The sequence below is a fragment of the Coturnix japonica genome, chromosome Z, assembly GCF_001577835.2.
Source record: "Coturnix japonica isolate 7356 chromosome Z, Coturnix japonica 2.1, whole genome shotgun sequence".
Lineage (NCBI taxonomy): Eukaryota > Metazoa > Chordata > Aves > Galliformes > Phasianidae > Coturnix > Coturnix japonica.
Genome location: NC_029547.1, coordinates 57885768 through 57910395, shown reverse-complemented (window position 1 = coordinate 57910395; position 24628 = coordinate 57885768). Strand labels below are relative to the sequence as shown.

Below are 24628 nucleotides of genomic sequence, written 5' to 3'. Positions count from 1 at the left end.
TTCAAAACCTGTTAGGGTGGTTTCCTGTGTGACCTGGAGGGGAGCCTGTTTTTACATGAAGTTTGGCTGGGGGATATCGAGAGTTCCTTTCCAACACCTCAATTCTGTGGGTCTGGGATTACCCAGTGTTTTGATCTCTGTGATGCATTGCCTCTAAAATGAGTGGCTGTTAACAGGAAGAACAGCATGAAGTTACAGGAGCCTGCTTTTCTGGCTGCAAGAGCAGTAGGCACTAGCTGTGCCAAGCAGAGCACCAAGTTGTTACTACACAACCTGTGTCCTGTGGGACCTCATCTCCATGACCAGCTAGGTGAGCCTGAAGGTAGGGGTCTGCCCCCACTTCCAGCTGAAGGAATGAGCTTTCTGAGAAGGAACACTGCTAGGCAGGGGTGTTGGAACTACATGATCCTTGTGGTCCCTTCCAACCCGGGTCATTCTGTGATTCTGTGATACTGTGAACAATCACCTTCAGACTTGCATAGTCTTCACAGGTCGGTGGACTGCCCCCAAGTCTTATCAGGTGACCAGTGCAGTGTGTTGCCTGGCAAACATTCTTTTGTTTACTTTAGTTCTGTTGTTTACTTTAGTTCTGTTGTTTCTACCATGTATAGCAAATGCTTTCTTTCCCCTCTTTCCCCCCCAACATTCAGCTTCTTTGTTTTTCATAACAGCTGTGTAACTGTGCTTTAAGAAAGATTAACATCACTATCAAGTACATGTCAACATACCAAACAAAAGTGAGATATAATGGATTTTAATTATTGTTTTATTCACACGATTAAAGATACAGATAGGTTTTATAATTCAGGATTTGACTGCAAAATGTGGTAATGGGGGTATCTATCTGAGTTGCTGGGGAACTACTACTACTCTGGGAATTAAGTTTAAACCAGAGGGAGAGTGTATTTGTGATTCAGTGTTAGTTGTTTCTTACATTGAAATAATTATGTTTCTTGAAAGTGTAAGTGAAAAAAAAAAAAAAGGAAAAAAAAAAAGAAAAAAAAAAAAAAAAAAAGAATATCCCCTTTGTAAATTGTGGAAGCCAAGGTAGGAAAGTAAAGTAATCCATTTCCAGTTTTGTTCAGGGAAAGGGAAATTAGGTTTCTTTCTTTTTCTATCATTTCTCAGCATCTTTCGCCTTGCAGAGAAGAACAAGACAAATGCAGATTCCTGTGCTTTCAATAGGTGTAGCTGGCAGTGAAAAGTGACTGCGTGGCAGCTGTGTCAGTCTTCCCAGATGTGACATACTGTCCTCTGCAAGCCAAACTATTAATCTGAAAAAGAAAAGGAGGCAAACTCATTAGCACAGTGTGAGAAAGAGCTATAGAAAGATAGTAGGAACGAACAAAGGACATGAATAGGGGAAAGGAAGTCAACTTCTGAATTCACCAATGACATTTATGAGCTAGCTTAACTCTGTGGCACTGCCAGGGCAGTCCCCAGGTACATCTCTCTGGGGGTCACATTGTTATGCAGAAAGGGGAGCAATTTTTTCAGACTGATACAAAGTACTTGTAAATCCACTTTACAAAACCAAATCATCCTGTTGCCTCTAGTAACAAGCTCTGCTTCTTTTTGCATTAGGCTTCTGTAACACCAACCAGAGTAATAACTTTGGTGCAAATGGAACACTGGGAAGAACAGGGATAAGAGGAACCTATGCGCTGTGGCAGTGTATCTTCCTCTACAGTGAGCAGCTCCTCTCTGCATCAAGGGGAAGGTCTCATACCTGCGCCCGCTTGCAGAAAGCTTCCTGTGCAGCCTTCTTGTTCTCTGATTTGCCAAGCCATGCCGCCAGGGCAGAGGCTTGCAGAGCTCTCCCATATGAGAAGGTCAGTTTCCAAGGCTTAGGCAGAGGGGACTGATTCATGGCATTCAGGTTGAGAGAAGCCTCTTCTTCACTTTGACCTCCAGACAGGAAGCAGATTCCTGAAAGACAGAGGTCTCAAGACTTAGAAATAGGTTGCTCCAGCTGCCACAGTTACTGACTGTGACAGAGAAGTCAGCATATCAGATGTAGGAGCAAGACTAGCAAAACTGAGAAGTTGTATAGGAATGAATCAAGAATCACCAGGAACAGCAGCAGGAACAGTGCGGAGGAGAGTAGTGACAGTTGCTGCAGCCACATCCTGAGGGGTGTACTTCTTGGGGCAGGAATGCCCAGCTGTCACCATGTTGGGTTTCAGCAGGGTTCCCTCCAGGTAGACGTGGTGGTCGCTCAAGGCCTTGTAGACAGCAGCCAGAACCTAAGGATTGAAAAGGAGGATTGAATACAAACCGGTACTTAGAACTTTATCTCAACCTGCTGTGGAAAGACAACTTATTCCTTAGGAGTGCGAGAAGATCAAATCACATTTCGCTTTCTCTTAGAATTTATTGCAGGAGGTGCAGCCTTAGAGAGCCCTGGAAAACTTTTCTAATACCAGAATACCACTTTTCATTTTGGCAAGGGCTGTCCCTGCAACCGAGGCACTGAATAAAGGCCTTTATCTGCAATGCATCTTTCTAGGGTCAAGAATGTTTATATTGAGAGTTTGAATAGAAATCCAAAATTATGGATTCTACTTGCAAATTTGTTTTTCTCTAACTGTTTGGCTGAAATTATGTGGTGTAGTTTTGAAGGAACTTAATATTTAAAAATCCTTGAGAGCAACACAAACTCTGCATAAGATTAACTAGTGATTTGTGAGGACGAGGAGAGAATAAGGAATCTCCTACCTTTTCTGTGACATACTGACAGCGTTGGAGATCATGGTCACCATCAGGTAAGACTTCTGGCTCCACAATGGGCACCAACCCATTCTAAAGAAGGAAAAACAAGTCTTTGTAAGTGTGAGAAAAAAGAACCTACTTGCTGTTTATACTATGTGTGGTGGTGTTTCTTCTTGCTGTACTGCCCTTCATATTCATCTTTTCCAAAACCCTCACAGAGATCTTCTTTTCAAGATATTTTATCTGTTATCACAGGGAACAGCAAGGAATGAGTTAGAGGGTAGATACCTGCTGGCAGATGCTGGCATAACGTGCCAAGGTGTTGGCATTCTCTTGGATGGCAAGTTGAGAGGGTGTTGTGCTACTAATCTTCAGTACTGCACGCCACTTGCCAAAGTCAGCACCATCTTTCTTGTACTGGGCACAACGCTCAGACAGTTTGTCAAGTCCTGCAGATGAAAGAATAGACCTTCATTGAGAGAATAGGATACAGCTCTGAAATGTGCCATGACACCAGCTGTGGCTGCATCTCCAGTTGAGTCACACTTTAGCTTTCACTGTATCCCTCACAACTGAGGCTTCTTAGATCTCACCTTACCTTGGATGGTGGTTTCTCCATTTGTTCCTGCCAGAGGTGCAGTGCCTGCATCCAGCTGAAGAGACAGCAAAAGTAGAAAGGGTTACAAAATGACAGAAGTGACCAGAGTTCATCTATCTCTGCACGTTGACTGTGAGTAAAATATGGGGCTGAACACACTACTGGTGTAAGGGAGGGAAGGGGTGAAGTAAAGGGGAAGAACAGAATTGAATTGGATATAAAGAGTAATATGGATTTGGCTGTAGGGAATGGCTCACGAGTTATGTTGCTGTGGAAGGATATAACTCACCTTTATTCCCACCACAATCCCTTTTTCTTTGATGATAGCTGGAAATGGCTTTCCACTGCTGTCTTTCTGATAGAGAGTCTCATGGAAAAGGATCACTCCTCCAATGCTTTTGCTGATGGAAGCATCAGAAGAGAAGAGAATTTCTCGAAAAGCACGACGATTCTCCTCTGTGTTCTCCACATTGATCCTCTGCAGCCTGTTTCCCATGGTACCTAACAAAGTTGCCACAGGGCAGACAGAAATGTATCAAGCTTTGCTTTGCTACCCTCCTGGTCATCATATGCGGTAAATACAACTTCGGCTATAGTGTAAAGCTTTCCTTCTCAACAGTTTGTAATCTGCTACTTTAGATGCAGCTCTGGGTGGCTGTTATCCCTGCTCAGTTAACAGTTTTTTATTTCAGTGGAATAAATAAAAAACACTTAAAGATGGAACAAAATTAAGAGAAAAGTCTTGGGTATTGCAAATTGATTGTTATTGAGAACTCACCAACTGATTCATCTGCGGCTAAGATCCCTTTTCCTGAAGCCACAATCCTCTGAGCAATGTCTGAAAGAGCCTTCTTCTGCTCTGGAGACAGTGCTGGGAATTGGTGGGTCATGGTGACTTATCTGTGTTTTTTGGGGGGAAAAAAGGGCAATTATAAGACGAGGAGAGACCGAACAAACAGTCCAATTCAGTCACCAGCCTTGAGTATGCCTATTGGAGGCTTCTTTGTGCTTGTTCAGCCTGTGTTGTTGTAGACATACGTCTAGAAATGCAGTGTGAGTTCTTGTATGTCTGGCAAAATCAGAACAAGGGAAGAGCAGGAGCCGTATCTAAACATACCCTTGTCAATTAGAAGTTGTGAATGACTGTGTATTTTGTATAGATTTGCTTGGAGACTAAAGAAAGGTTAGTGCCTTCCTGCCCCTCCCCACCTCCCCCCCAAAAAGGTCTTCTTTATATGTGTGTGTCTGTGAGTCTGAGATGGAGACTCTCTTCTCCTCTGCCATCATCTTCTATAGCTAGAGGACCAGCAGTCTACCAGGACATGGTACATCCATGAGATAAATCAATAAAAACAACATCAAAGAAGCACTTGATTAAAAACAGTGAATTGCTATGCAGCTTGGTGAGGAACAACTCAATTTGCTTACAGCCTCTGTAAAAAGGAGCTTGCAAATTGCAGGTACTCCAAGGCTGAATTAATGAATTGCTAAACCAGTAAAAGGATTTTGGATTTACAGCTTGTAGTGTGCAGATGTAAGCAGATGTATCCAAGTAATCTTTAATCCAGCTCGTTGAGATACAAAACCATCACTCTAGTAACACCATTATGGGTTCTCTCTAGTAATGCACTAAGCAACAACTTATGTCTCATATCTTGCCTGTTCCCTGTGCTTGCATGAAGATAGGAAAAAGGCATTTATCACTCAAGAACAGCCAGCAAAGGAAATTGCTGAAATACAGGAGTATGAGGTTTCAGTGGCTAATACTGGCCCAAATCTGTACTCTGAAAGACTGAAACAGTAAAGCATAGTTCCACAAGGCAGGAATGAACTGGAAGACATCAGATTAAGTCTCAAGTTTTCCCCAGCCACCATAATGTAGGGCTTGCATGGAAAATGTATTTATGGATATCACACAAACACTGCATTCTGTTAGTATTAATAGGGAGAAACAAAGGGCAGAGGCAAGCCAAACAGCAAAAGGAGAAAACAGATTCCGCTTCAGGTCATCTTAGAATCGTTAATATGTTTTCAATTTCTTTTATTTCCAGCTACCTGCAGTAACTGGCATCTTCCAGTCTCACAGCAAATCTCACCAGGATCCTGGTTGGCAGATGGCTAAAGATCAGGTGAGCATCTGTATGTTGTTTTTATTTTCTTGGTGTCTTCTTTGCCTATTTTTATAAAATTGCTTCCAAACATGCTGGGTCAAACTCAAAATATGCTTTGTGTCCAATGTGTGTGGCTTTGGCCTCTCAGTTACTTGTAAACATAGTCCTCCAGCAACCATTCTTGTCAGTTTGCAATACAAAGCACATGTGCATGTCATTGCACTGTGCACATAAGAGATTCTGTTTCAGAAGAGTGCACATGACAAGATTTGAAGAAGCAAAAGCTGCATATATAGATAAAAACATAGTATTGATAGCAAAGTGTCTTCAAAAATTTAGTGTGCCACATTTGGGCATGGTGTTGACTAGATTTACTCCTCTTTAATGCTGTGTGCATTGGAGGGTCAGGCCTAAAATGTGTCATGCACTTAATATTCTCTTTATAGTTGGTAAATCTGTTGGCCAGTGATTACTTGGCCACTTGTCAAACTGGTAGGTCTGAATGGTTGGGTAGGCCTTGCTGACAGAGCACATTCTTATCTGGACAGCTGAAAACACTCATCTGGCAGGACTGGCTGACATGCTCTGTTGCAGGGTGACCACTCAGTCCAGCCTGAACGGGGAATGGGAGGAGACCAGAAGGAACACTGTGGAGTTCATCCAGGACAAATAGCCAGCTGTGTCCTGGCAGTGGTTCCACTGAGGTCAGTGAGGCTGAAGAACAGCTCTTAGGAGACTGTGCCTGTCAGGTGGTGAGCTGAGCAGGGGCCAGCAACAAGACACAGCATGTGCAAGCAGGGCTATGGCCAGGAGAGCCACAGGAGGACAGGGATTATCCCCCCTCTGCTCAGAACGCATTACACCATGCCAGGGTACTGTATGCACCTGCAGTACAGAAAAAATGTCAGCAAACTGGAGTGAGTTCTGTGGGTTCCACCAAGAGTGTTTGGCTGGAGCCCTTCCCTGATGAGAAGGCTACATGGCCTCCTCTGCATGGAGCACAGGTGGCTTTGGGGGAACCTCTCAGCAGCCCCTGGGATCTTGAGAGGTGATCTGCAGACAGAGCCAGGTTCCTCACAGCTGTGTGTGGCAGGAGAGTGAGACAACAGACATAAACTGAAACTAGAGAGATTCAGAATGGATATAAAGAATTTTCTCACTACTGGGACAGTTGAGCAGTGGAGCAAGTTGGCTGTCTTCATCCTTAGAAGCTGCAAAGACCTGCCTGAACAAAGCCATGAGCAGCCTGATCCAAGCAGGACAATAGTCTACATTCAGACCTCTCCATGTCCCTTCCAGCCAGAACTACCCTGTGACTCTGTGGGATTACTTGGTTATGGAAGCTACAGGAAAAGCTGTGTCTCCTGTATGTACAATAAAGGATTTGTTAGGGAAAAACAAGATGTTGCTCTCTCCATGTTTGTGGTAGGAATGCAGATTTTAATACACTCTTGGGGCACTCAAGGTGGGTGAGATGTCAGGAAATACTTTTATCTTGGAAGTAAGCATGATCCTTAGGTGAAAGTTCTCCCTCAGGGCTGGGCTGTAGTCAGAGGAGGTAAAAATCTGCTTCAGACTTAGTTGAGAAATCAAATTTTGTGATGGCAACAGGGGTGGGGGAAGCAGGGACAAGGTTTCAGATAAGCTAAGTAGTTTCAGGTGCTGTGCACATAGGGTGGCTGAGAGACTCAGTAAGGATCAGTTTGTTGACAAACAGTCTCTTGAAGCTGGCTGCTCACAATTAGAAAAGTTACAGCCTGTTGCAGGAGTATAAAGATAGCATTCCCAAGTCTCTGTTCTCTTTTGACCGGTTTTCTGCACTGCACAGTACCTTATATCCCCCTACCAAAGAATCCTCTCAGCAATGCTGACAGTGAGCACAGATGATTACACTTCTGTCAGCACAGGCATTTGTCAGGACCAGCCGCATTCTCCAGTCATCCTTCTTTCTCCTTACAAAACAACAATTCATGTACTACACGTGCAGAAATAAACACATAAGAAATGAAGTATTATAAAGCAATGCTGGTATATTCTTCCTCTAGTTCCCTGTATTAAGAGATCACTTACTCCAGGAGAATCGAATAGCTAAACTAAACTAGAAAGCTAGTGCTAGCAGCAGTGGGTCGCAGTGGGAGATCACAGCAGCATGACTGAGTGCTCACTTCTTGCAAGTTTTTTCCCTAGAAAGTAGAAACAAAAACAAAACCTGAACCCCCTCCCTGCCCCAAAGCCTTGTTCAGATAAACACATTGACTCACAGCTGCTGATGCAGGTGCCACCTATGCAGTTTAGGAACACGTAGCTACACTTACTTGCTGCTGGACAGCGTCTCCCTGCTCCAAGCTGCTGGTGAAGTTGCTGCGGACAAAGAGACCCAGTCCTTCCAGACTCCAACTTTTATAAAATTCTTGGCAGTTTTTTTCCCTCCCCACACACTCCTTTTTTCTCCCTCCTCTCTGGGCTGGTTGGGCAGATGTCCTTGCCCAGGATAGTTGATTGGCTGCTAGACAGCAACCACCCACGATCATTGGACCTATTTGCTGTCCCTGCTTTTCCACCCACTTCCCCTCCCCCATATACATAATGCAATTTATGATGCTGTAAAGCTGAGACTTTTGCAGTTATTTCAGATTATTCCTCCTCCTCCTAAAACATGCATGTGAATAATTACATGAGAAAGCATAGAAAGTTTTTACTGGGATCTGGGGTGTAATTTTCAATGTAGGTCTAGATCTTCAGAAAGCTTATACTCAGCAAAATACAATGTGCAGACAAGAAGATTAGAAACCAAAATGTAAAGCCTTGAGGCAGACCCTTCACTGGTATAAGTTACTTCTATTCCTGAGGCTTCCTAGGCATTATACTGGTCTTCAATTGAAAATATAGCGTGGAAACATGCTTCTCCTTCTAATTTGTATGTGGAGTGGTAAAGTGTTATGGTGCCAGAATTAAAGAAACCAGAAGTTCTGATTGTCTTTCATGCTGTAAGAGTGGGGATAATGGTAATCAGGAGTGATATGCCCACTGAGAGAGGCAGAACTGCAAGTCTCCATGAAGAAACCACTGAAATATCTTTTCCCTGCACTGCAATAACATGCAGACTTCTCAGTTGTTTAGCAAGACTTTTCTGTGGAAAACACTAGCATACCATATATGATGTGTCAGCATTCCATTTAATATCAAACCAAACCATGGCTGTTTACCAAATCCAGACATAGACCTGATTTTGTTGTCGTTGCTTTCTTCATCTTGCAGGTCCATATCCATGGATGAGAGTACAGTGTGAGGCTGTTTGGCAAACATCATACTCTCAGCAACAGTATATTCTGTGACCTTGGACATTAGTATGTCTTTACTCCAAAACCCCAGTGTTTGCCTGAAGAATGACGTAGTTTCTCCATTTGTTCTGCTCACGTGGTGACACCTTTAGCCTTCACAGGGACACAGTGAGATGAATGATTTCCACTCCCACTGTCTTCATTAGGGCTCTTGCTCCCTGAGCCTGTCTGTCCTAGAGCTGCATGCCAACGTCTGTGCCTGTGGGACATTTAAACATGAATATGCTGCTAGGGTTTCATGACAGCCAGCAGAGAAGTCTCTGAGAAAGCTGAATTAAGGTCTAACTGAGGGTTTCATGCTTGTGCTGTTTTGTTTTATTTAATTTTCTCCTCCCTGATCAATTCTTTGTTATGGTTGTTGTTGAAGAATGCTCTGGCACATGATATTGACAGGAAAGCTTTCCCCGCTTTATGCTTTATGCGCCATTTCTCCCACCCTAGCAAGATAGGGAACCCAAATACATATTAAGATTTCTGAAGGACAAACACTGAAGCTTCTTTTATGGATTAAAAGTATTTCTGTTGAAAAAAAAATAAAAAATAAAAAATAAAAAATCTAAAACTCAATTGGGACCAAGAAGATGTTATAGTTATAGTCTTCTTCAGAGTCACAGCAAAAATCCAAGTCTGGTTCTTATCATTCCCTGGTTTGTTTAGAAGCTGCCATAGACAGGAAAAAACATGGAAGCATTTATTTCCCTGTGTTGTCTATGATGTGAACTGAGTAACTATTTCAGAAAAGCTGGAGGAGTCTTCCTGATAAAAATTGTCTGATATTTTAACAGCACTGTGGATAATACAGTAGCCCCTTTCCACCCTTTGTTCTTTCAGATTTACACGTGCAGTTTTTCCATATGGGTAGTAGCTGCTGTGTCTTTTCCATTCCTTCTAAGCCAAAATTCAGCCCAGATAGCACTAGTGTCGTAACACTACAAGTCCTAGCAGAGATTCTGAGCAAAGGAAGTGCGGAAATCTCATGGCTGAGTTCCTCACTTAATTTAGGAATTGCAGCCATCTCATGTGGAATGGGCAGTCATTCCAGATAATGTCACTGTAGGGTTTAGTGCTATTAACATGCAGAACTGTGCTGCAGACCATGATCCACAGAAATTATAAGTGAAGTAATATCAAAAACTGGCTTACTGGAAAAGAGCTCTATAGTCATTGTTTAGGGATACTTACACCTCTGAAGTTATAGTGGTATTGTGTCTCCACAGAAGGTAAGAGGAATAAGCTTGCATGGTGAGGGGAATGCAGTGTAAACACAGAAACTAAAAGATATCATTACCCACACAAACTTTTCTGCAGCAAAATCAGTGCATCAGCTGAATTATAAACCTGTTTCACCCAGCTGGTGCTTGAACTTTCAGTATTGTCATCTCTCATAGCTTTCCAGTCACCTGACTTGTTTTGGATTTTATTTTTTATTTTTTGTGTGTGTGTGTTTGTTACTTTAAGCCTTTTACAAAGTAACATAATGCAGCTATGGGGCTGTGGCTAGCAAGATGTCTGTATGAACACCCTTGGTAGAGGGCTACAACTGCTTCAAAAGAGACTGGATTTGTGGTGGTGGGAAGCTGACTTCAAAGTATGCACAGTGCAGCTGAAAGACCTGTGTGGTCCCATGTGGAGTCTGGAGTTGAATTCAATGATCCTTATAGGTTCCTTCCAACTTGGGATACTCTGTGATGTTTCTCTCTCATTAATGTGGCATAGCAAAAGTGAACTTTGTATTTGAATGGCTTGAATATTTTGACAATGTTGACTCTTCAACCTGAAGTTACCATATAAAAGTTGACAGAGGTATTCTGTGTATTAAGTAAGTTTTTAAAGACCTTTCTTAATAGGAGGCTTAGGCTATTATCTGTGTTTTATTTTGTGCTTTTGCTTTTAACAGCACCAAACATATCATTTGCAAGTAGTGGATTTTTACAGCCTAAGTCAGTTTAATAGCTGTCCTTGTAATATGCTTCTATTACTCTTGCTTTCAAAGGCTCTGTCAGTTCTGCACTGATGTTTTGAGTGAAGACTGTTGCTGGATGAAATACTTCAAAATGTGTGGAAAGCCTGGCTTAAATACATCAGGTAAAAAAAAAAAAAAAAGTTAGAATTGCTTACAATTCTTCTAGTTAGTGATTGTGTTTTTCTGTTTGTCTAGCAGTATCATTCTGATATTGATTTTTTGCCTGCATTTAGTTTACCTTTAAAATGAAAATGAGCAAATGTGAAGACAGGCAAAAGAAAAACAGTAGTACACGTGAATAATATGCAGGATGAAGAAGTTTCAGAGATTACATAACCGTCCATCAAGCAAAGGATCAAAAACAAAACTAACTTAAAGCTTCCCTCTGCACTTTAGGAAATGACATAGTCTGAATTTTATCAAAACTTGTGTACGTGGTCAGACCTGTGAAAGGGTTTGAAATGAGGTGGAAAAAACTGCTGAAACTTAGAAGAACATCTGAGTAGAATATGCATCCACATGAAAAACACCTGCCTCTGAGTGCCCCGGGAGAGTGCTGCTTGCGTGATGAGGTTAAAGTCTAATCAGAACAGATGAGCTGAGTGGAGTCTGCCTCCTCCTCACCTCTCTGCCTCGTGCTGGATGTTTCCTGTTTTCTGTACTCTGCAGTCTTACCTAACTGTCTCAAAGTCCAGCTTGTTCATCCCTATCTAATCAGAGGTATTGTTTATTAAGTGATTTGTTTTCCTCATTCACCTACACTCCTAGCCCCACTGCAGAGAGCCTGTCCATTAACCCTGCTGAGATAAATCACCTGTATTCCCAGTTCTACAGAACTCATCTGTGTTTGCAGGCACGTTGTATGTGGAGGGTGCTGGGCAGGGATGGTGCGGGACCTCATTCAGGCCAGGAGGGCCTGTTTGTTCTTATGTCTTCTGGCTTAAAGCTGAGCTGCAACAAACATCATGGCTCAGAGTGAAATATGGGCAAGTGCATATCTAGGCTGTTACCAAAACCTGAATGTTCACAGTCATTTCTGTGCTGAGGATAGCAAATGGGGCTACAACTTCAAATCAGGCTGACAGAGGTGACATTTATGGGCTGCACAAAATACCCGTTACAGGTCTTCTGCTTCTGTTGTACAGGACATGAAGATAAATGCAGTAATGACACTGGTTTCTGTGCCTTTCTGCTGACATTTTGCTTTTAAAAAGAAAGTTGAGTAAATAACTTTCTGCTAGAATGGAACACTTATCTGTTAATTACCACTTTATCTAAGCAACACAGTTGCAAAAAAAGCACATTTAGGTACTGCATGCTAATGTTAGCATTCAGTTTGCAAAATACAAACTACAGCAGATGTCTGAAGTGGTCTTGTTTGCTGAAAATACCATTGTAATTATGGCTTCTATAGTTCAGGAAGAACATTGCATGCTATAGCAGAAAGTGAAAAAGCAAATAGACACTGAAGAATTCACGCTTAGCCAAAGAGTCACCAACAGTGCAGGATAATACAACATTATTTTTCTTCATCAACAGTTTAAATTGGGAGTAGTTATGCAGCTGGGAATGTGGCAAAGTCTTGGACATGGTCTGGTTTTGCTGTCTCTTTGCCTGTAGGAGTACATACAAACTGGCCAGTCAGGAGGATTATCTCAAAGCACGATCTGTCAGGGCAGAAGGTAGTGTGGGGAAATGAAGGTATCCTACCAACTGAGATGCATGGAGAAGCACAGCCAACAGATGCATAATTCTATATGCATGATTGGCAGATATACTAAAGATTATTCAGAATTGTATGTTGGACTCTAGCATCTGGAGAATTTGGATTTAACATCTATAAAGCTGGTGTTGAGATCTTCTGAGGCCCTTTTTAAACCTGTACTATCCAAGGAGTCAATGGCAAGTAATAAGTCCATGCAGAAGCAAAAGGTGATAAGAGGAATATCATTCTTTAGTCAAATTTAGTAATGAAAGAGATGAATCTGCCAGTCAGAAAAGCTAACAGTGACATAAAGACAAAAGACACAACAGTTTTGATACAAATGCTGTTTATTTAATTTTTTTTTTTTTAGAAAGTTTGCTCGTACATATCTTCAGAATAAAATAAAATAAAATAAAATAAAATAAAATAAAATAAAATAAAATAACCCTATATTTTAACAGAAGCACCTTATGTCAAGACAAATTACTGTCAAAATAGCCTTGCTGGCCATTTGGAGCTCATCACAACTGAGAGAAAAGTCCTTCTCTCTTCAAATGTGGTACTTTCTCACTACGATATTGATACCTGCTGTGGTTATAAAAACCTCTTGGGTTTCTATTCTAATAGAGTCCTATCATTTTATGCTTTGTTGTCTGCCAGGAATCGTGCTTATGTGCTAATGTTGGAAATGCTTTGGAAACAGAGGTAGTTTTTTGTTTAATTGAATAATTTTCCCTGAATTTTGAGTCCTGCTGTCTGTCCCATGAAGCAGGAATGCTCCAGTGCTGAGTTGAAAAATAGTCCAGAAGCAACATTCAACAAAACCCATATTATTTCAGAAATGGTTGGTCTGATTTTTTGAATGTGAGTCAGAACAACCTCAAGGCTGTGTTTCAAGGAGATGATGCTTGATCTTACATAGTCTGAGATATGACAACTCAGCCCCACTCTCCTGATGCAGAAGTAAATGACTTTGGTGTTTGAAAATGCTCTTGTAGCCCACACTGTGGAATGAAATCCTGTAGGAATTTGGAATTAACAGTAACTTCCCCCTTTTTTTATTCCCCTCCAAAGGCAAAACATGGTTCTCCAAATTGTCATTTCTTTTACAGCATGTAGTCATTTTCAGCATTCCAAAGCACAGAAGATATGCTTGTCTGTGATGTTACAACATCGTGATGGGCACTAAGTACCCAAATAACTCAGGAATAGCTCCCAGCTGGCTCAAGTGAAAGAACCACCTCCACTGTAAAGGTGAACTGGGCACTTAAGTGGCTTATCAGGAACTCCTTCACTGACAGGTTGGAGTTGTTGCCCCTCCAAACGCTGTTTGCAAATGATTCTCCCAGCCAAACTCTCTTGGCTGTTTTGCTCTGTAAACGGCTTTCTAGTTTTAGTGGGATGCTTGAAGTTCACGTTCTCAAATATGAAGCTTAGTGAAATTACTGACTACTGTAACAACAGACTGTGTAATACAGGGCAAAATAAAAGGAAAACAACATGGAGACAAACTGATATATAATTTCCCACATCAAAATATTTATTGACTCCATATAGCTGATTGCAATCTTATCTAAGGTTCCTTAAATCCTTTTCCTCCTTTCAGTTTTTCTTTCTCTATCCCACTTATTATAGAATCACAGAATCATAGAATCACAAAGGCTGGAAAAGACCTCCAAGATTCATCAACTTATCACCAATACTTCCCACTAAACCATGTCCCTCAGTACAGCACCTAAATGTTTCTTGAGCACCTCCATGGTCAGTGACTTGAACAGCTCTCTTGGCTGCTTGTTCCAGCACCTGACCATTTGTTTGGAGAAAAAAATCTTCCTAGTATCCAAATTGCACTTTACAGTGAGATTTGCTTTGCAAGAATGAGTGGAAAATCATGAAAATAATGGGGTGTTGTTCTGGATTTGTACAGGTTAAAGTTGAAAAAAAAAAAAAAAAAAGAGTGAAGAGAAAGCATACCACACTGACACATTCAAAGCTGAAGAAGCGTAAGAAACAAGTTGTACTTGCAGGTGCAGGCACTTAGTGGAATTAATAGAAAGTGACACTCACATCCTGCCATCTTACCTTGTTATCATAAAGCCCAAGTATAGGCTTGCCCACCTGCCACTGGTGGTTCTGTGTGACCATTGTGATATCTTTGGGATTTTCAGCAGCTAAGAATGAACTTAAGAGTTCTGCCTGTGCAATCTTTTCTGTGTCTTCTGGCAGAAGAGATGTTTGGCCTTTGGAATGACATGGAATCCACAAGCAAGCTTTATTCACATCTGATTTGCAAGGAAGATATCAAAGTGTCCTAGCTGATCTACTAAGCGAGCAAAGTTCATCAGTTTGAGCACGCACTGCCCCAGGCTGTGAAGCCATTTCTAACTGGCTAACCTGTGTGGAGCACGTGTACTGAGTGTTCAGTACCCGCTATGGACACACAGCTGGAGGCCTGCAGATGATTCACCTCTCAAGATTTTTATGCCTTTCCCACCTACATCCAGACTTATTAAAAGCTAAAGGCTTAAGTCACCTGGTAGAGACTGAGAAAAATAAAATTCAAAGTAGAGTTCTTCCTTTGGCAAGAGTAAAGAAACAAACAAACCTCCCCGAACAAAGCTCAATGAAAATCCTGTGCTTGGTTAATTCTGAAGTTAGGGAACTGGTTACAAGTATAGCTCAATCAGGTTCCACCTAAAAGTGAATTTGATTCAAAGCCCACTCAAGTCTGGAAGGGCTTTTTTCAGTTACATTTTGGTGACAGTCCTGATTTCATATGATATCTCTGTTATCCCCATGGTTTTATATTTAACTGTGCTCACTGCTAAAGTACAAAGTACCTATCCCAAATGCCTGACAAACAGAGCAGGTTAAGTTAATGGGTCAGCAGAGGAGTGGCACTTTGATGTGTTGCTTCGTTGTATGAGCAGCTAGCTCTGTTTCTTATGGCCACTTTGCTTGCTGCCAGGAGCAGTGAGTGGACCACTTTGACAGAGCTGTCAATTACAGTTCCAAAATGAAATAAGGATCCCACACTGGCAGCACCTGATATAATCTTCCCTTTGCTTCTGTGCTGATAGAAAGTCAAGGTAAATTCCTGTTGAATGTCTAAGTCCAATCAGCAGCTGATAAAGGCTCTTAACAACCTGGATCCTCTACAGCTAGTGGTGATACTCACCAACATGGTGGTAATTATTGTTCCATTTCTGGAAATACATCTGTGCATTTGTGGTGTGGCTGTGTAACACCAGTGGCTGTTATTCCACTTTCCCATTCCAACCTTCTGAGCTGACCTTTAACAAAGCAGCAGAGACAAGTTTCCAATGGCATCTGCTCTGAGGAAAAGGACAGGAAAGGGTATAGGTACAGACAGGATCTGTAAGGAGAGACAGTAAGAAATACTGAAATTCTTAGTAAAAATTGCAGAACCTACATAATTTTTCAGGGAAAGTTCTCATTACATCCAAGCTGCTTTTGAAAGATGTGCCCAGAACCACAGCTTTGAAATGGAAAGGACAGATGTCAGATCTTCATGAGGATGGGCAAATAAGAGCTCTTTCTTCTCACTAGCTTAAATTAGACACATTCAACTTTGTCCAGCATTGCTGCTTCCCTAAGCTGAGAACTCTGTAATGAATGCAAAGGAGAGTTGGCAGTACAGCTGTTCATAATGGTGTGAGAGCTTCTCATTGATCACGGTGAAGGAGAGTAAATGACCCACACCATAACCTGAAAGCCTCCGCTTCCCTCTCACATAGCATGACAGAATCATTAAGGTTGGAAAGACCACTAAGATCAAGTAGCCCAAGCCATACATGCTGTATGGTGATTAGTTCAAAATATATATTAGGGTCTGCGTGTACATAAGCTTCATTTCTTGAGAAACTTCTTTTTCAAGAGTTGTTTTCTGTGCACTTGTTGGCAGTGGATGTTTGGCATGGTGTTCAGCATTTGAGATTGCAGTGTCTCAGCTCAGTGACAAGGTTTTCAGGTCTTTGTGTGTAGAAAGGCATGAAGACATCACAGCAGTTTCGGGTTGTCGTTTAGCCGAAGGCTGGAATACATTCCCACGTGCCGGACCAGGTTGGGTTCCACCACGTAGGCATTCTCCCCTTTCGCGCGCAGCAGTGAGTAGAGGGCAATGTCCTTAGCAAAACCCTGGCGACACTGCAGCCCCTTCAAGTAACCTAAGGCACGACGGGCAGAAGGAGCAGAGAACAGCATGGCAGGTGTGCAGCACTCTGTGACCGGCACAACATTATACAGCACAGGGGCCAACCGGCGCAACTCCAGCAAGTAATGCCGTCCCACCAGCTCTGAGAGTGCCATGCTGTAGGCAGCAAAGAACAAGATGATGGGCCAGTTCAGGCTCGGGCGTCCAGCTGCCCAGGAGTACACACAGTTCAGCACAGGCCCCAGAAACATTCCCAAACCCAGCCACTCGAGGATTCGCATGGGCTCTGGATTGACGTACTGCTGAAGCCTCTCAGGATGGTAAAGTTTGAAGTAGAGTGCATCTCTGAGGTACTGCTTGGAGAATCGGGCTAAGAAGAGATGCTGCAGGACAGGGAATATCTCTTCCTCTGGCACAGCATCATCTTCCACTACCAGGACATATTCTGGGTTATATGCTAAGAGCGACTGCTCAAGGCAGAAGACATAGTCCTGCTTCTCCTTCTCAAAGTGGTTCACTCTGGGATCAGGGTCCTCCCCGGTTTTGTCACGACTGACCATAGGAAAAAAGCTGCTCAGCAGCTTGACATCCTGATGACGACTGGGGTCAGGCTCCACGTTACAGACAAGGACACGGTGGCTCTGGCAATTTGTCCCACATTGCTGGAGGAGGTGGTGGAAACGGGACGCCACCTGCAAGACATAGTGGAAATCATCCCGCCTCTGCACAGTGATAATGGTGACCAGCAGCAAGGGCCGAAAGGTTTCACTGTCGGAGTCCTTGGAGATATTTGATATCTGCAGCTTCTCAAAATAATGGAGGGCTGCCTGACCCTCCAGCTGGTTCTGCCTCAGGAACTCCTGGCTCATGGGATTCAGGTGCCAGCGCCGCAAATAAAAATAAGAGTAGAGGAGTCGGTGGCAAATCAGAGGAGCCAGCACACCAAATGTCACCACAGTCAGAGTGAGAAGGTGGATGAAAGGACTGGACCAGCGGCACCACCTCCCATAGAGCTGCCAGCCATAGTGTAACATAGCTGCTGCAAGAGGGCACTCCTACCTCAGGGCACCCAGTGCCCTCCCTCCTTCACTTCCACTGCATCTTCTCTGGATCTCAAGATACCATTGCACTGGTGGCTGCCAAAGTTGGTCCACACCTGGTGAGGAAAAAGAATGGTGGTTAATGAAACAGGAACTATCAGAATGGGAAAACCATGATATGAGGAAATGGAAAGCTTAGAGTAGGCACCAAGTGAGCTGAAAGAGAAGGCTGCTGAGGGGACCATTGCAGTGGAGACATCACTGTCACAGGACCAAGAAGGAAGATGAGCAGAATGCCACTAATGCCTTTTCACCACATAGGATCTCTGATCTGAGTTAGCTAGGATTTCACTGTGTTTGTTACTCTACTTGAAATGCAAAACAAACAAGCAACATGGGTGCAGAAGTGTTGAGAAATACATCTTTTTTTTTTTTTTATCTTTTTTTTTTTTCCTGTCAAAAACACAGAAATTTCTGTTAATAGCAGAGATGCAGCTATTTGGTCACGGTGACATAATATCTGGATCGTGGCCAAGAACCAAAGCCAGATCTCTGGTATCGTTGCCTAGCACATATTTGAAAGACAAATTTCTACCTCTGTGGAGTGACACATGCTTCCCTTCTGTCGCTTATACACTTCCAAAAGCCTGCATGTGTTTATACTTTACTCCAGAGGGTGTGAAGTGAGATAGCAAACACACCAATTCACTTCACTAGAGGCGTGTGTACACCAGGTGCAATGTGTCTCCCTGTGAGATGTCTCCTTCTCTCCAGACCCTGTGAAATACACGGCAGCAGCAGGATTAGCAAGATACAATTGAGTCGTTTTCTCTTCTTCATAATGTAAGAGGTTATGCCTTTAATTTTATACACACGTACACACACACTCTAAGCAAGCACTCACCTTCACAGAAATGAGATTTTGCCATACCCAGCTTTCCTGTTCTGCTTCTCTGGGCTGCTATGAACACCAGTCTCCTGGTAGCTTACACCGAACTAGGGCATGTGGGCCATTTATGTAAATTCTCTCATGCCAGCAATTTCCCTTTATAACTCACTGTTTGACTTTCCTTTGTACTTGCTATTCCCTGTCCTTGTGAACTGAACTATTCATGTCCTCCATCTGACTCAATCAGTGGAGAATTTCTCCCATTTTAACCTCCTGCACTCACTAAATTCTATCCACAGAATGTTTCTCCCAGAACTTTTTTCCTCTCTGCACTGTTGCCTGAAGCATCCTGAGCAGTGCTGTGTGGATGGGAAGCAACCAGTGCCACGGTGTTTCATTCTGAGTCTCAGAAGAGACACGTAGAAGTAACTCAGGGAACAGTGAGCAGGGTCTAAAGGTGGGACTATTTCAGAACAGTCTTCATTACTCTTTCACAGATTTCCTACCTTTACTATTATAAGAACTGCTTCCTATTGCCTGATTGCAGCCTGATAGTCTTATATAAAGGGTCTTTTACTGAGATTAATGGAAAATATATGAGAGTTACTCCAGATCTTTGTTAGGGAACGGATCCTTCATGCTGTGACAGCTCAAACAGTCCTTGGGTAGTAGACCTGTGACACCAGTGTTGTGCTATTCTAACAACTCACAAAAATACAAGATTTCAAAGATTTTGTGTAAATAGAGATAACAAACTGGCATATTGATGCATGAGAATCTGCACTCTGTTCCCATAGCTTTCTTTTATTATTTTTTTCCATATTGCACAACCTTGTTTCACAGACACTATTGCATCAGTGACCTTGTAAAGGCATTAAAGGTGATGGCTGCGTTTCAACCACCAGATCGAAGCCACCAAGGTTCACAGTATGAAGACCTGAGATTCATCAGATGTAAGGATCTCACATTCGAATACATTCTTTCATCCAAGACTCAGGGCTTTCCCTCTTCCCATTTTGTGCGAACCAGTCACAAACCCAATGGGAACACACAAATGTGTAATCATTCTACAACTCACAGCGGTGTACTTATGAGCCTCCTTGTGATGTGAGCAGCACTGCTGGTGCTATGACTGAATCACTCTCCTAGCATCAAAGTGAGGAACACAATAAGAAAATACAAATTGATAGGAAGAACTAGAAGGTAGTTTAGTCCCTTGGTAGTAAGAAACTGACTTTCATCTGCATCCAGCTATGATGGAGTTCTGAGCTGCAAGCACAGTGAGGCCACAGCAAGCTCTGCAAGTCCCAGGTTATGTGTTGAAGTATTAATTAATAACCTTTACCAAAGCAGTGACAAGTGAGAAGTGGGAACCACATCTTCGGTACAGCACTGGAGAGGCCGACGCTGGGACACAGCCTCACTGCAGCAATCACTGCTTCCCCGCAGCCCGCACATTATCAGCCGAATTCCGGCTGCGGGCGTGCGCCGTAGCTCCCCCTGCGGGTCTCTGCGCTCACAGCACCGCGCTGTCCCCGTCCCTATGGGAGCTCAAGCCCTGGGCACGCTGCAGGGTGTTCAGTGCTTCTGGCTTAGCCTGGCTGCCGTGCTGAATAGTAGCTCACTGCCAGAGGAAAAGGCTGCTTTTTCTGGGTAGCAGAAGAACCACAGAGCTGAACAGTGGCAATGCATTGGACTTGGCTGCCCAGGGAGTTGATGGAGTCACTGCCTCTGGAAGTGTCCAAGAAATGTGTGCATGTGGCTCTGAGGGATGCAGATCAGTGGGCATGGTGGGGGTGCGCTGATGGCAGCACTTGGTGATCTTAGAGGTCTTTTCCAGCCAAAAACTCTATGAGAACCCTAGGAAAGATGGGCCACCTCTCCACTTTTTGTCTGTTAGCACGGAGAACCAGGAGCTCTGGCTTTCAGAGAGATAAAATTCGTTCTTACAAGCAGAACTTGGGAGCAGAGATTTCTCACTGGGCTGTTTTCAAGCTATAAGGATGGTTCTGGCCTTACTGAAGTTACTCTGTTTTCAGAAGCTGTTGTTAATGAAGCTTCTGTTTTTCCACCATTTTGGAGATTCTGCTGTCTTTTAAGTTTTTAAGCACTGTTTCTGACTGTGAAGTTTAAGGTGAAAAGAATGAATCAGAGTTGAATTTTACAGTGTTTTAAAATGAAACTGCATGAATCATCAATAATAACTACTTTGTAGCCACCTAACCACGAGCAGTGGAGACCATTTCTATTGCAGCTCTATGTAGAACTAAGCAATTGACATTAGACATGCTTGGAAGCCATGTGGATACAATACCAAGATTCATCTTTTTTCTTTACTTAGATCTTGGTGCAGATTCCCTCTGGGGACCGCATCCAAATCCAAATCTCTGTCTTCATTAGCCTCCAATTACTTGGTTGAGTTGCACTGATTAGGATAAAGTTACCTCTGCATACATTGAAGAAGAATGGAAAACACGTAAGTTCCTCTCTGGGATGCAAAATACTGTCACCTGTGCTAGGGCTTTAAAGCTGATTTTCTGTCTGCTCCCAACTCCTCTGCAGAGAGGTGTTCTGAGGGCAAGTATTCCTGGAGCAAAGCCTCCCACGTGTCATCACTGTGAGATTCTAGGAGGCTCCTGGACTTCTGATTCAAGAGAGGCATCTCCATCCTCCACTGCCTCGTCCATAAGGAAGCACAGAGGCCAGGGGGTCTTCATTGCATGAAATATAGGTGGGCTTTTGGAGAGAGTCCTGGGAAGGCATGTTGTGACAGCAAAGAGCCACAGTGGTGTCAGCAGATGTGTTCATACCAATCTGTATGTTTGACTTCTGCTTTCTTCCTGCAGTAGCACCCCAAGTTTAAACCTGGAGCAGAAAAGCACCATTGCCCCCCAAATTGGCTTTGTGCAGCCAAGCTGCAGCCTCAGGACCAGGTCTGTCCAGACTGACTTCCTCTGGTAGAGACAAGAGTTTTGTGTGGTGGCAGTGCCCTAGCAGACAGTCCTGTTGGAGCCTGGGGTAAGCTGATTCAAGCATCACAAAGTTGTTAAGCGACACAGAGATTTCCTTCTGTTTCATACACACACGCTGCCAGCTCTCTGCTCTGTACAGTGAGGTTTCCACCATGATGAGTATAGTTGGACCAGATGGCCGGCTTTTCTCATCTACAATTCATAGTACAACAATTCCTTTCCTGTTTTCTGACAATTTTGAGCAAGTGAGATGCCAGATAATGTTTCCGCAATGTGTTCAGAATTGAAAACAGCAGCGTCACGTAGAAGGCAATTGCTTGCACATCTGACCATTACATTTACATATAACAGTAGGAGTTAGGCTACTCCTAACTCCTGTAGGAGCAACAGGCTGTTTTCACCTGCCATTCCTCAACTTTTCCTGACAAACTAGCTGGAATTTGAGCATTTCTAAAAGAATGAAAATACACAGATATACAAGAATCATACAATCGTAGAATCATGAAAGCTGGAAAAGACCTCTAAGATCACCAAGTCCAACCACCACCCCATCACAACCATGCCCACTAACCCAGGTCCCCAGACCCACATCACCAGGGTTCTCAGATACCTGTAGGGATGGTGACTCCACCGCCTTCCTGTACAGCCTGTTCAGGAGGCAGGGATTCATAACCCCATTAGGAAACCCCAGAAACTGTACAATTCCATCTTGAATGCATTCTGGTAGGTAGACGTTTTCTTCTCAAACTACAGTTAACAAATACTTCACAAATCCCTGGAAATTTAGGGACCACAGTTTGAAAGCTACTGAACTACCAAGCGCAGTATGTGGATGTGACAGCTGGAAGACACTTTCTCCTTGACTTAATGAAGTACAAACATGCCACTATTAAAACAGGCTATAAACTGAATGTATTTTAACTTCGGTTATTTCCTTACCTTCTCTCTCCCTTCTCTCCTCCTTTTCTACACAGAGCCAAAGGATACCATCCTCAGCCCCTGCTGGCTTTCAGCTGGCTGCTCCCTGCTGTGCGAAGCCACAGGAAAGTGATGTTTTCCTCCACTGCTATCAAGCAGAAATGTCAGTGTTAAGATCAAGTGGGTGTGCAAAGCAGCTTGGAGAAGAGAGTTGTGTGAAATAATAGCTCCACACAGAGATTTAAGGCAAGCAGCTTTGTTAAGAGCCATCTTTTAGAAGATGACAGCAAAGGCTGATGTGAATTTAGAATTATTTATCTTTCTTAATCTACTTCTTTTTTTTTTTTCTATGCCTGAGGTAAACACACACACACAAATGTTGCATCAGAATTTGATTATGTTCTGTATAAAAACAGGTGTGTGTCTTCTGCCTGAAGCCCTCAAAAATAGTAGTGGTAATGGATTTTTATTTGAGCTCACTTCTGCTTTATAATAAATTTTGCTTCCCTGTAAGTGGCATTAGACAAAGCTGCTGCTAACAATGGCATCAGCTATTGCCTTTTGCTGTCTGCTGTCAGAAGCTCAAAGCCAAATACTCTGACTCACTGCAGGTGCTACAGATAATTATATTTTACCACTTTGTGTTACAGTGCTCTGCTAAAATAAGAGCTGATTGCAAGACACCGAAATAAACATGGCAAGAGGTGACTTCCACTATAATGGATCCTCAGCCTATGAATATGAAAGGTAGGAGGGAGGCCATTTTTTCCCAGATATGTAACAGATCTGTCTGGTTTTGATGTCATTATGGCATTTAATGGTTTAATCCTACTGCTAACTCACACAGGCAAGTTATTCAAGGTAGATATTGAGAAAAAAAAAACAGCTGCTAAATGGGGTATGCTTGTCAGCACCCTGAGAACACAAGATCTGCAGGGCAAGGGATGCTCAGAGAGCAGTGCAGCTCTGCTGCTGCTCACTAAGAGTGCAAAGAGTAGAATACAGCAATAGGGAAACAGGACATGGCTTTTATGAGCAAAGGCATTGGCTGTTAAGGCTGCACATTTCCTGTTAGGAATTCTGGAATGCTGTTACATGTCTATGTAACAATAAAACCACAGAACTATACCAGGTGGCTGCTGCAATATTCTGATTCTGACCACAGCAGAACTGTTTGGCTATACTGATAAGCAGCATTTCTCTTGAGGCGCTACCTGTTGGTGTCCATGACACAGCTTTCTCTCTGTACCACAAGGGATTTGGAGGTTTCTTCCTTCTCTCCCACAACTGAAAGGAGCAGTGAGTGTGAGTTCTGGTTCCGGAGGACACCAAGAAACTCCAGGGGGAAAAAAAAATGGGACAGAGCTGAGAAACAGTCAGGTGTATGGCTACTATTGAAATCAGCAGATTTCACACGTGCAGCTCTACCAGCCTTTGTGCCCTTGCCCACGCCTGCTTAACCTGCCGTGTCCTAATGGCAGCCCATCACTGCACACAAGGAGGTTTGCTCAGCAGCCGTGTGAACGCAAGGAGCCTACGAACCTGTCTCTCAGCCGGTACCACGTCACGTTGAGCAGCACCATCAGCTGCAGTTCGTCCCCGCACTAACGACGGTGCCTTCACCCCCTGCACTGCTCAGGTGCTGCCCGCCCCTCGGGAGCGCCCCAGGGTAGCAGCGCTGTCCCCTCGGGGCGGGCCGGACAGGAGCTTTCCAACACCACCCCACACCCGCTCTCAGGCTGAGGGCGGCACCGATGGCAAGCAGGAAGGAAGCTGCCTCTTTTTTCTGGTTCCAGTTTTCCCCATTCTCATTCCCCGTGGGAAGCACCATCCAAGGCCCGGCCGCGCCCCGTCCCCCCTCTCGGCCACCGTGCGCTCCCCGCGGCAGCGCCGCCCCTCCCGTCCGGCCCCGCTGCGCTCACCCAAATCCCTCTTTTCTTTCCCCTCTGTCTGCGCTCCCTCCCTCCCGGGCCGTGATTAAACGATCCGAAAGAGGGCAAAGAGCGGAAAACAAGAGGGGAGGCGGAGAGAGGATGGAGATTCCCCCAGCGGTGCCCGAGGAGCAGCGAAGCGTTACCCGGCTCGGTGCAGCTCTCCGCAGGCTCTGGGCGCTACCCGCGTGCTTCTACCGGGCCGCGCCGCGCGTCCGTGTCCTGTGCTAAAGCCGCGGTGCCCGCCCCGCGCAGGGTCCGCCCCGCACAGCCC

The 24628-nt window shown here is 43.8% G+C and overlaps 2 protein-coding genes and 1 long non-coding RNA gene across 5 annotated transcripts; 1 reads left to right on the top strand and 2 right to left on the bottom strand.

Annotated features, from left to right (window-relative positions):
- Positions 1-747: 747 nt before the first annotated feature.
- ALDOB (aldolase, fructose-bisphosphate B) lies at positions 748-7851 on the bottom strand. The gene is made up of 9 exons (XM_015849821.2): positions 7737-7851; positions 4089-4210; positions 3600-3811; positions 3311-3365; positions 3001-3161; positions 2719-2802; positions 2072-2246; positions 1730-1929; positions 748-1274 (listed from the first exon to the last, which is right to left on the bottom strand). The coding sequence occupies exons 2-9, from the start codon at positions 4198-4200 to the stop codon at positions 1179-1181; spliced, it is 1095 nt and encodes a 364-aa protein (XP_015705307.1). The 5' UTR covers positions 4201-4210; positions 7737-7851; the 3' UTR covers positions 748-1178.
- On the top strand, positions 5361-23551 carry LOC116652471. The gene is made up of 3 exons (XR_004305506.1): positions 5361-5439; positions 10756-10847; positions 20875-23551. It is a non-coding gene; the product is annotated as an uncharacterized LOC116652471 (long non-coding RNA).
- PGAP4 (post-GPI attachment to proteins GalNAc transferase 4) lies at positions 13068-24628 on the bottom strand. Of its 3 annotated transcripts, none has more exons than XM_032441168.1 (2): positions 24501-24628; positions 13068-17760 (listed from the first exon to the last, which is right to left on the bottom strand). In XM_032441168.1, exon 2 carries the CDS (start codon positions 17636-17638, stop codon positions 16451-16453), a length of 1188 nt encoding a protein of 395 aa, XP_032297059.1. In that variant the 5' UTR covers positions 17639-17760; positions 24501-24628; the 3' UTR covers positions 13068-16450. The 3 variants fall into 3 exon arrangements, with proteins under 3 accessions (XP_032297059.1, XP_015705304.1, XP_015705301.1); XM_015849818.2 differs by lacking the exon at positions 24501-24628 and adding an exon at positions 23966-24486; XM_015849815.2 differs by lacking the exon at positions 24501-24628 and adding an exon at positions 22445-22548.

What these genes read in the sequence shown, in the direction of transcription:
- PGAP4 (XM_032441168.1), bottom strand. Translation starts at nt 17,638, where the DNA reads ATGTTACACTATGGCTGGCAGCTCTATGGGAGGTGGTGCCGCTGGTCC.
- ALDOB (XM_015849821.2), bottom strand. Translation starts at nt 4,200, where the DNA reads ATGACCCACCAATTCCCAGCACTGTCTCCAGAGCAGAAGAAGGCTCTT. An exon ending in AGCCGCAGATGAATCAGTTG is followed by an intron (nt 3,812 to 4,088) that starts GTGAGTTCTCAA and finishes CAACTTTGTTAG; the next exon opens with GTACCATGGGAAACAGGCTG. An exon ending in GTCAGTATGTCACAGAAAAG is followed by an intron (nt 2,247 to 2,718) that starts GTAGGAGATTCC and finishes TTCAATCCTTAG; the next exon opens with GTTCTGGCTGCTGTCTACAA.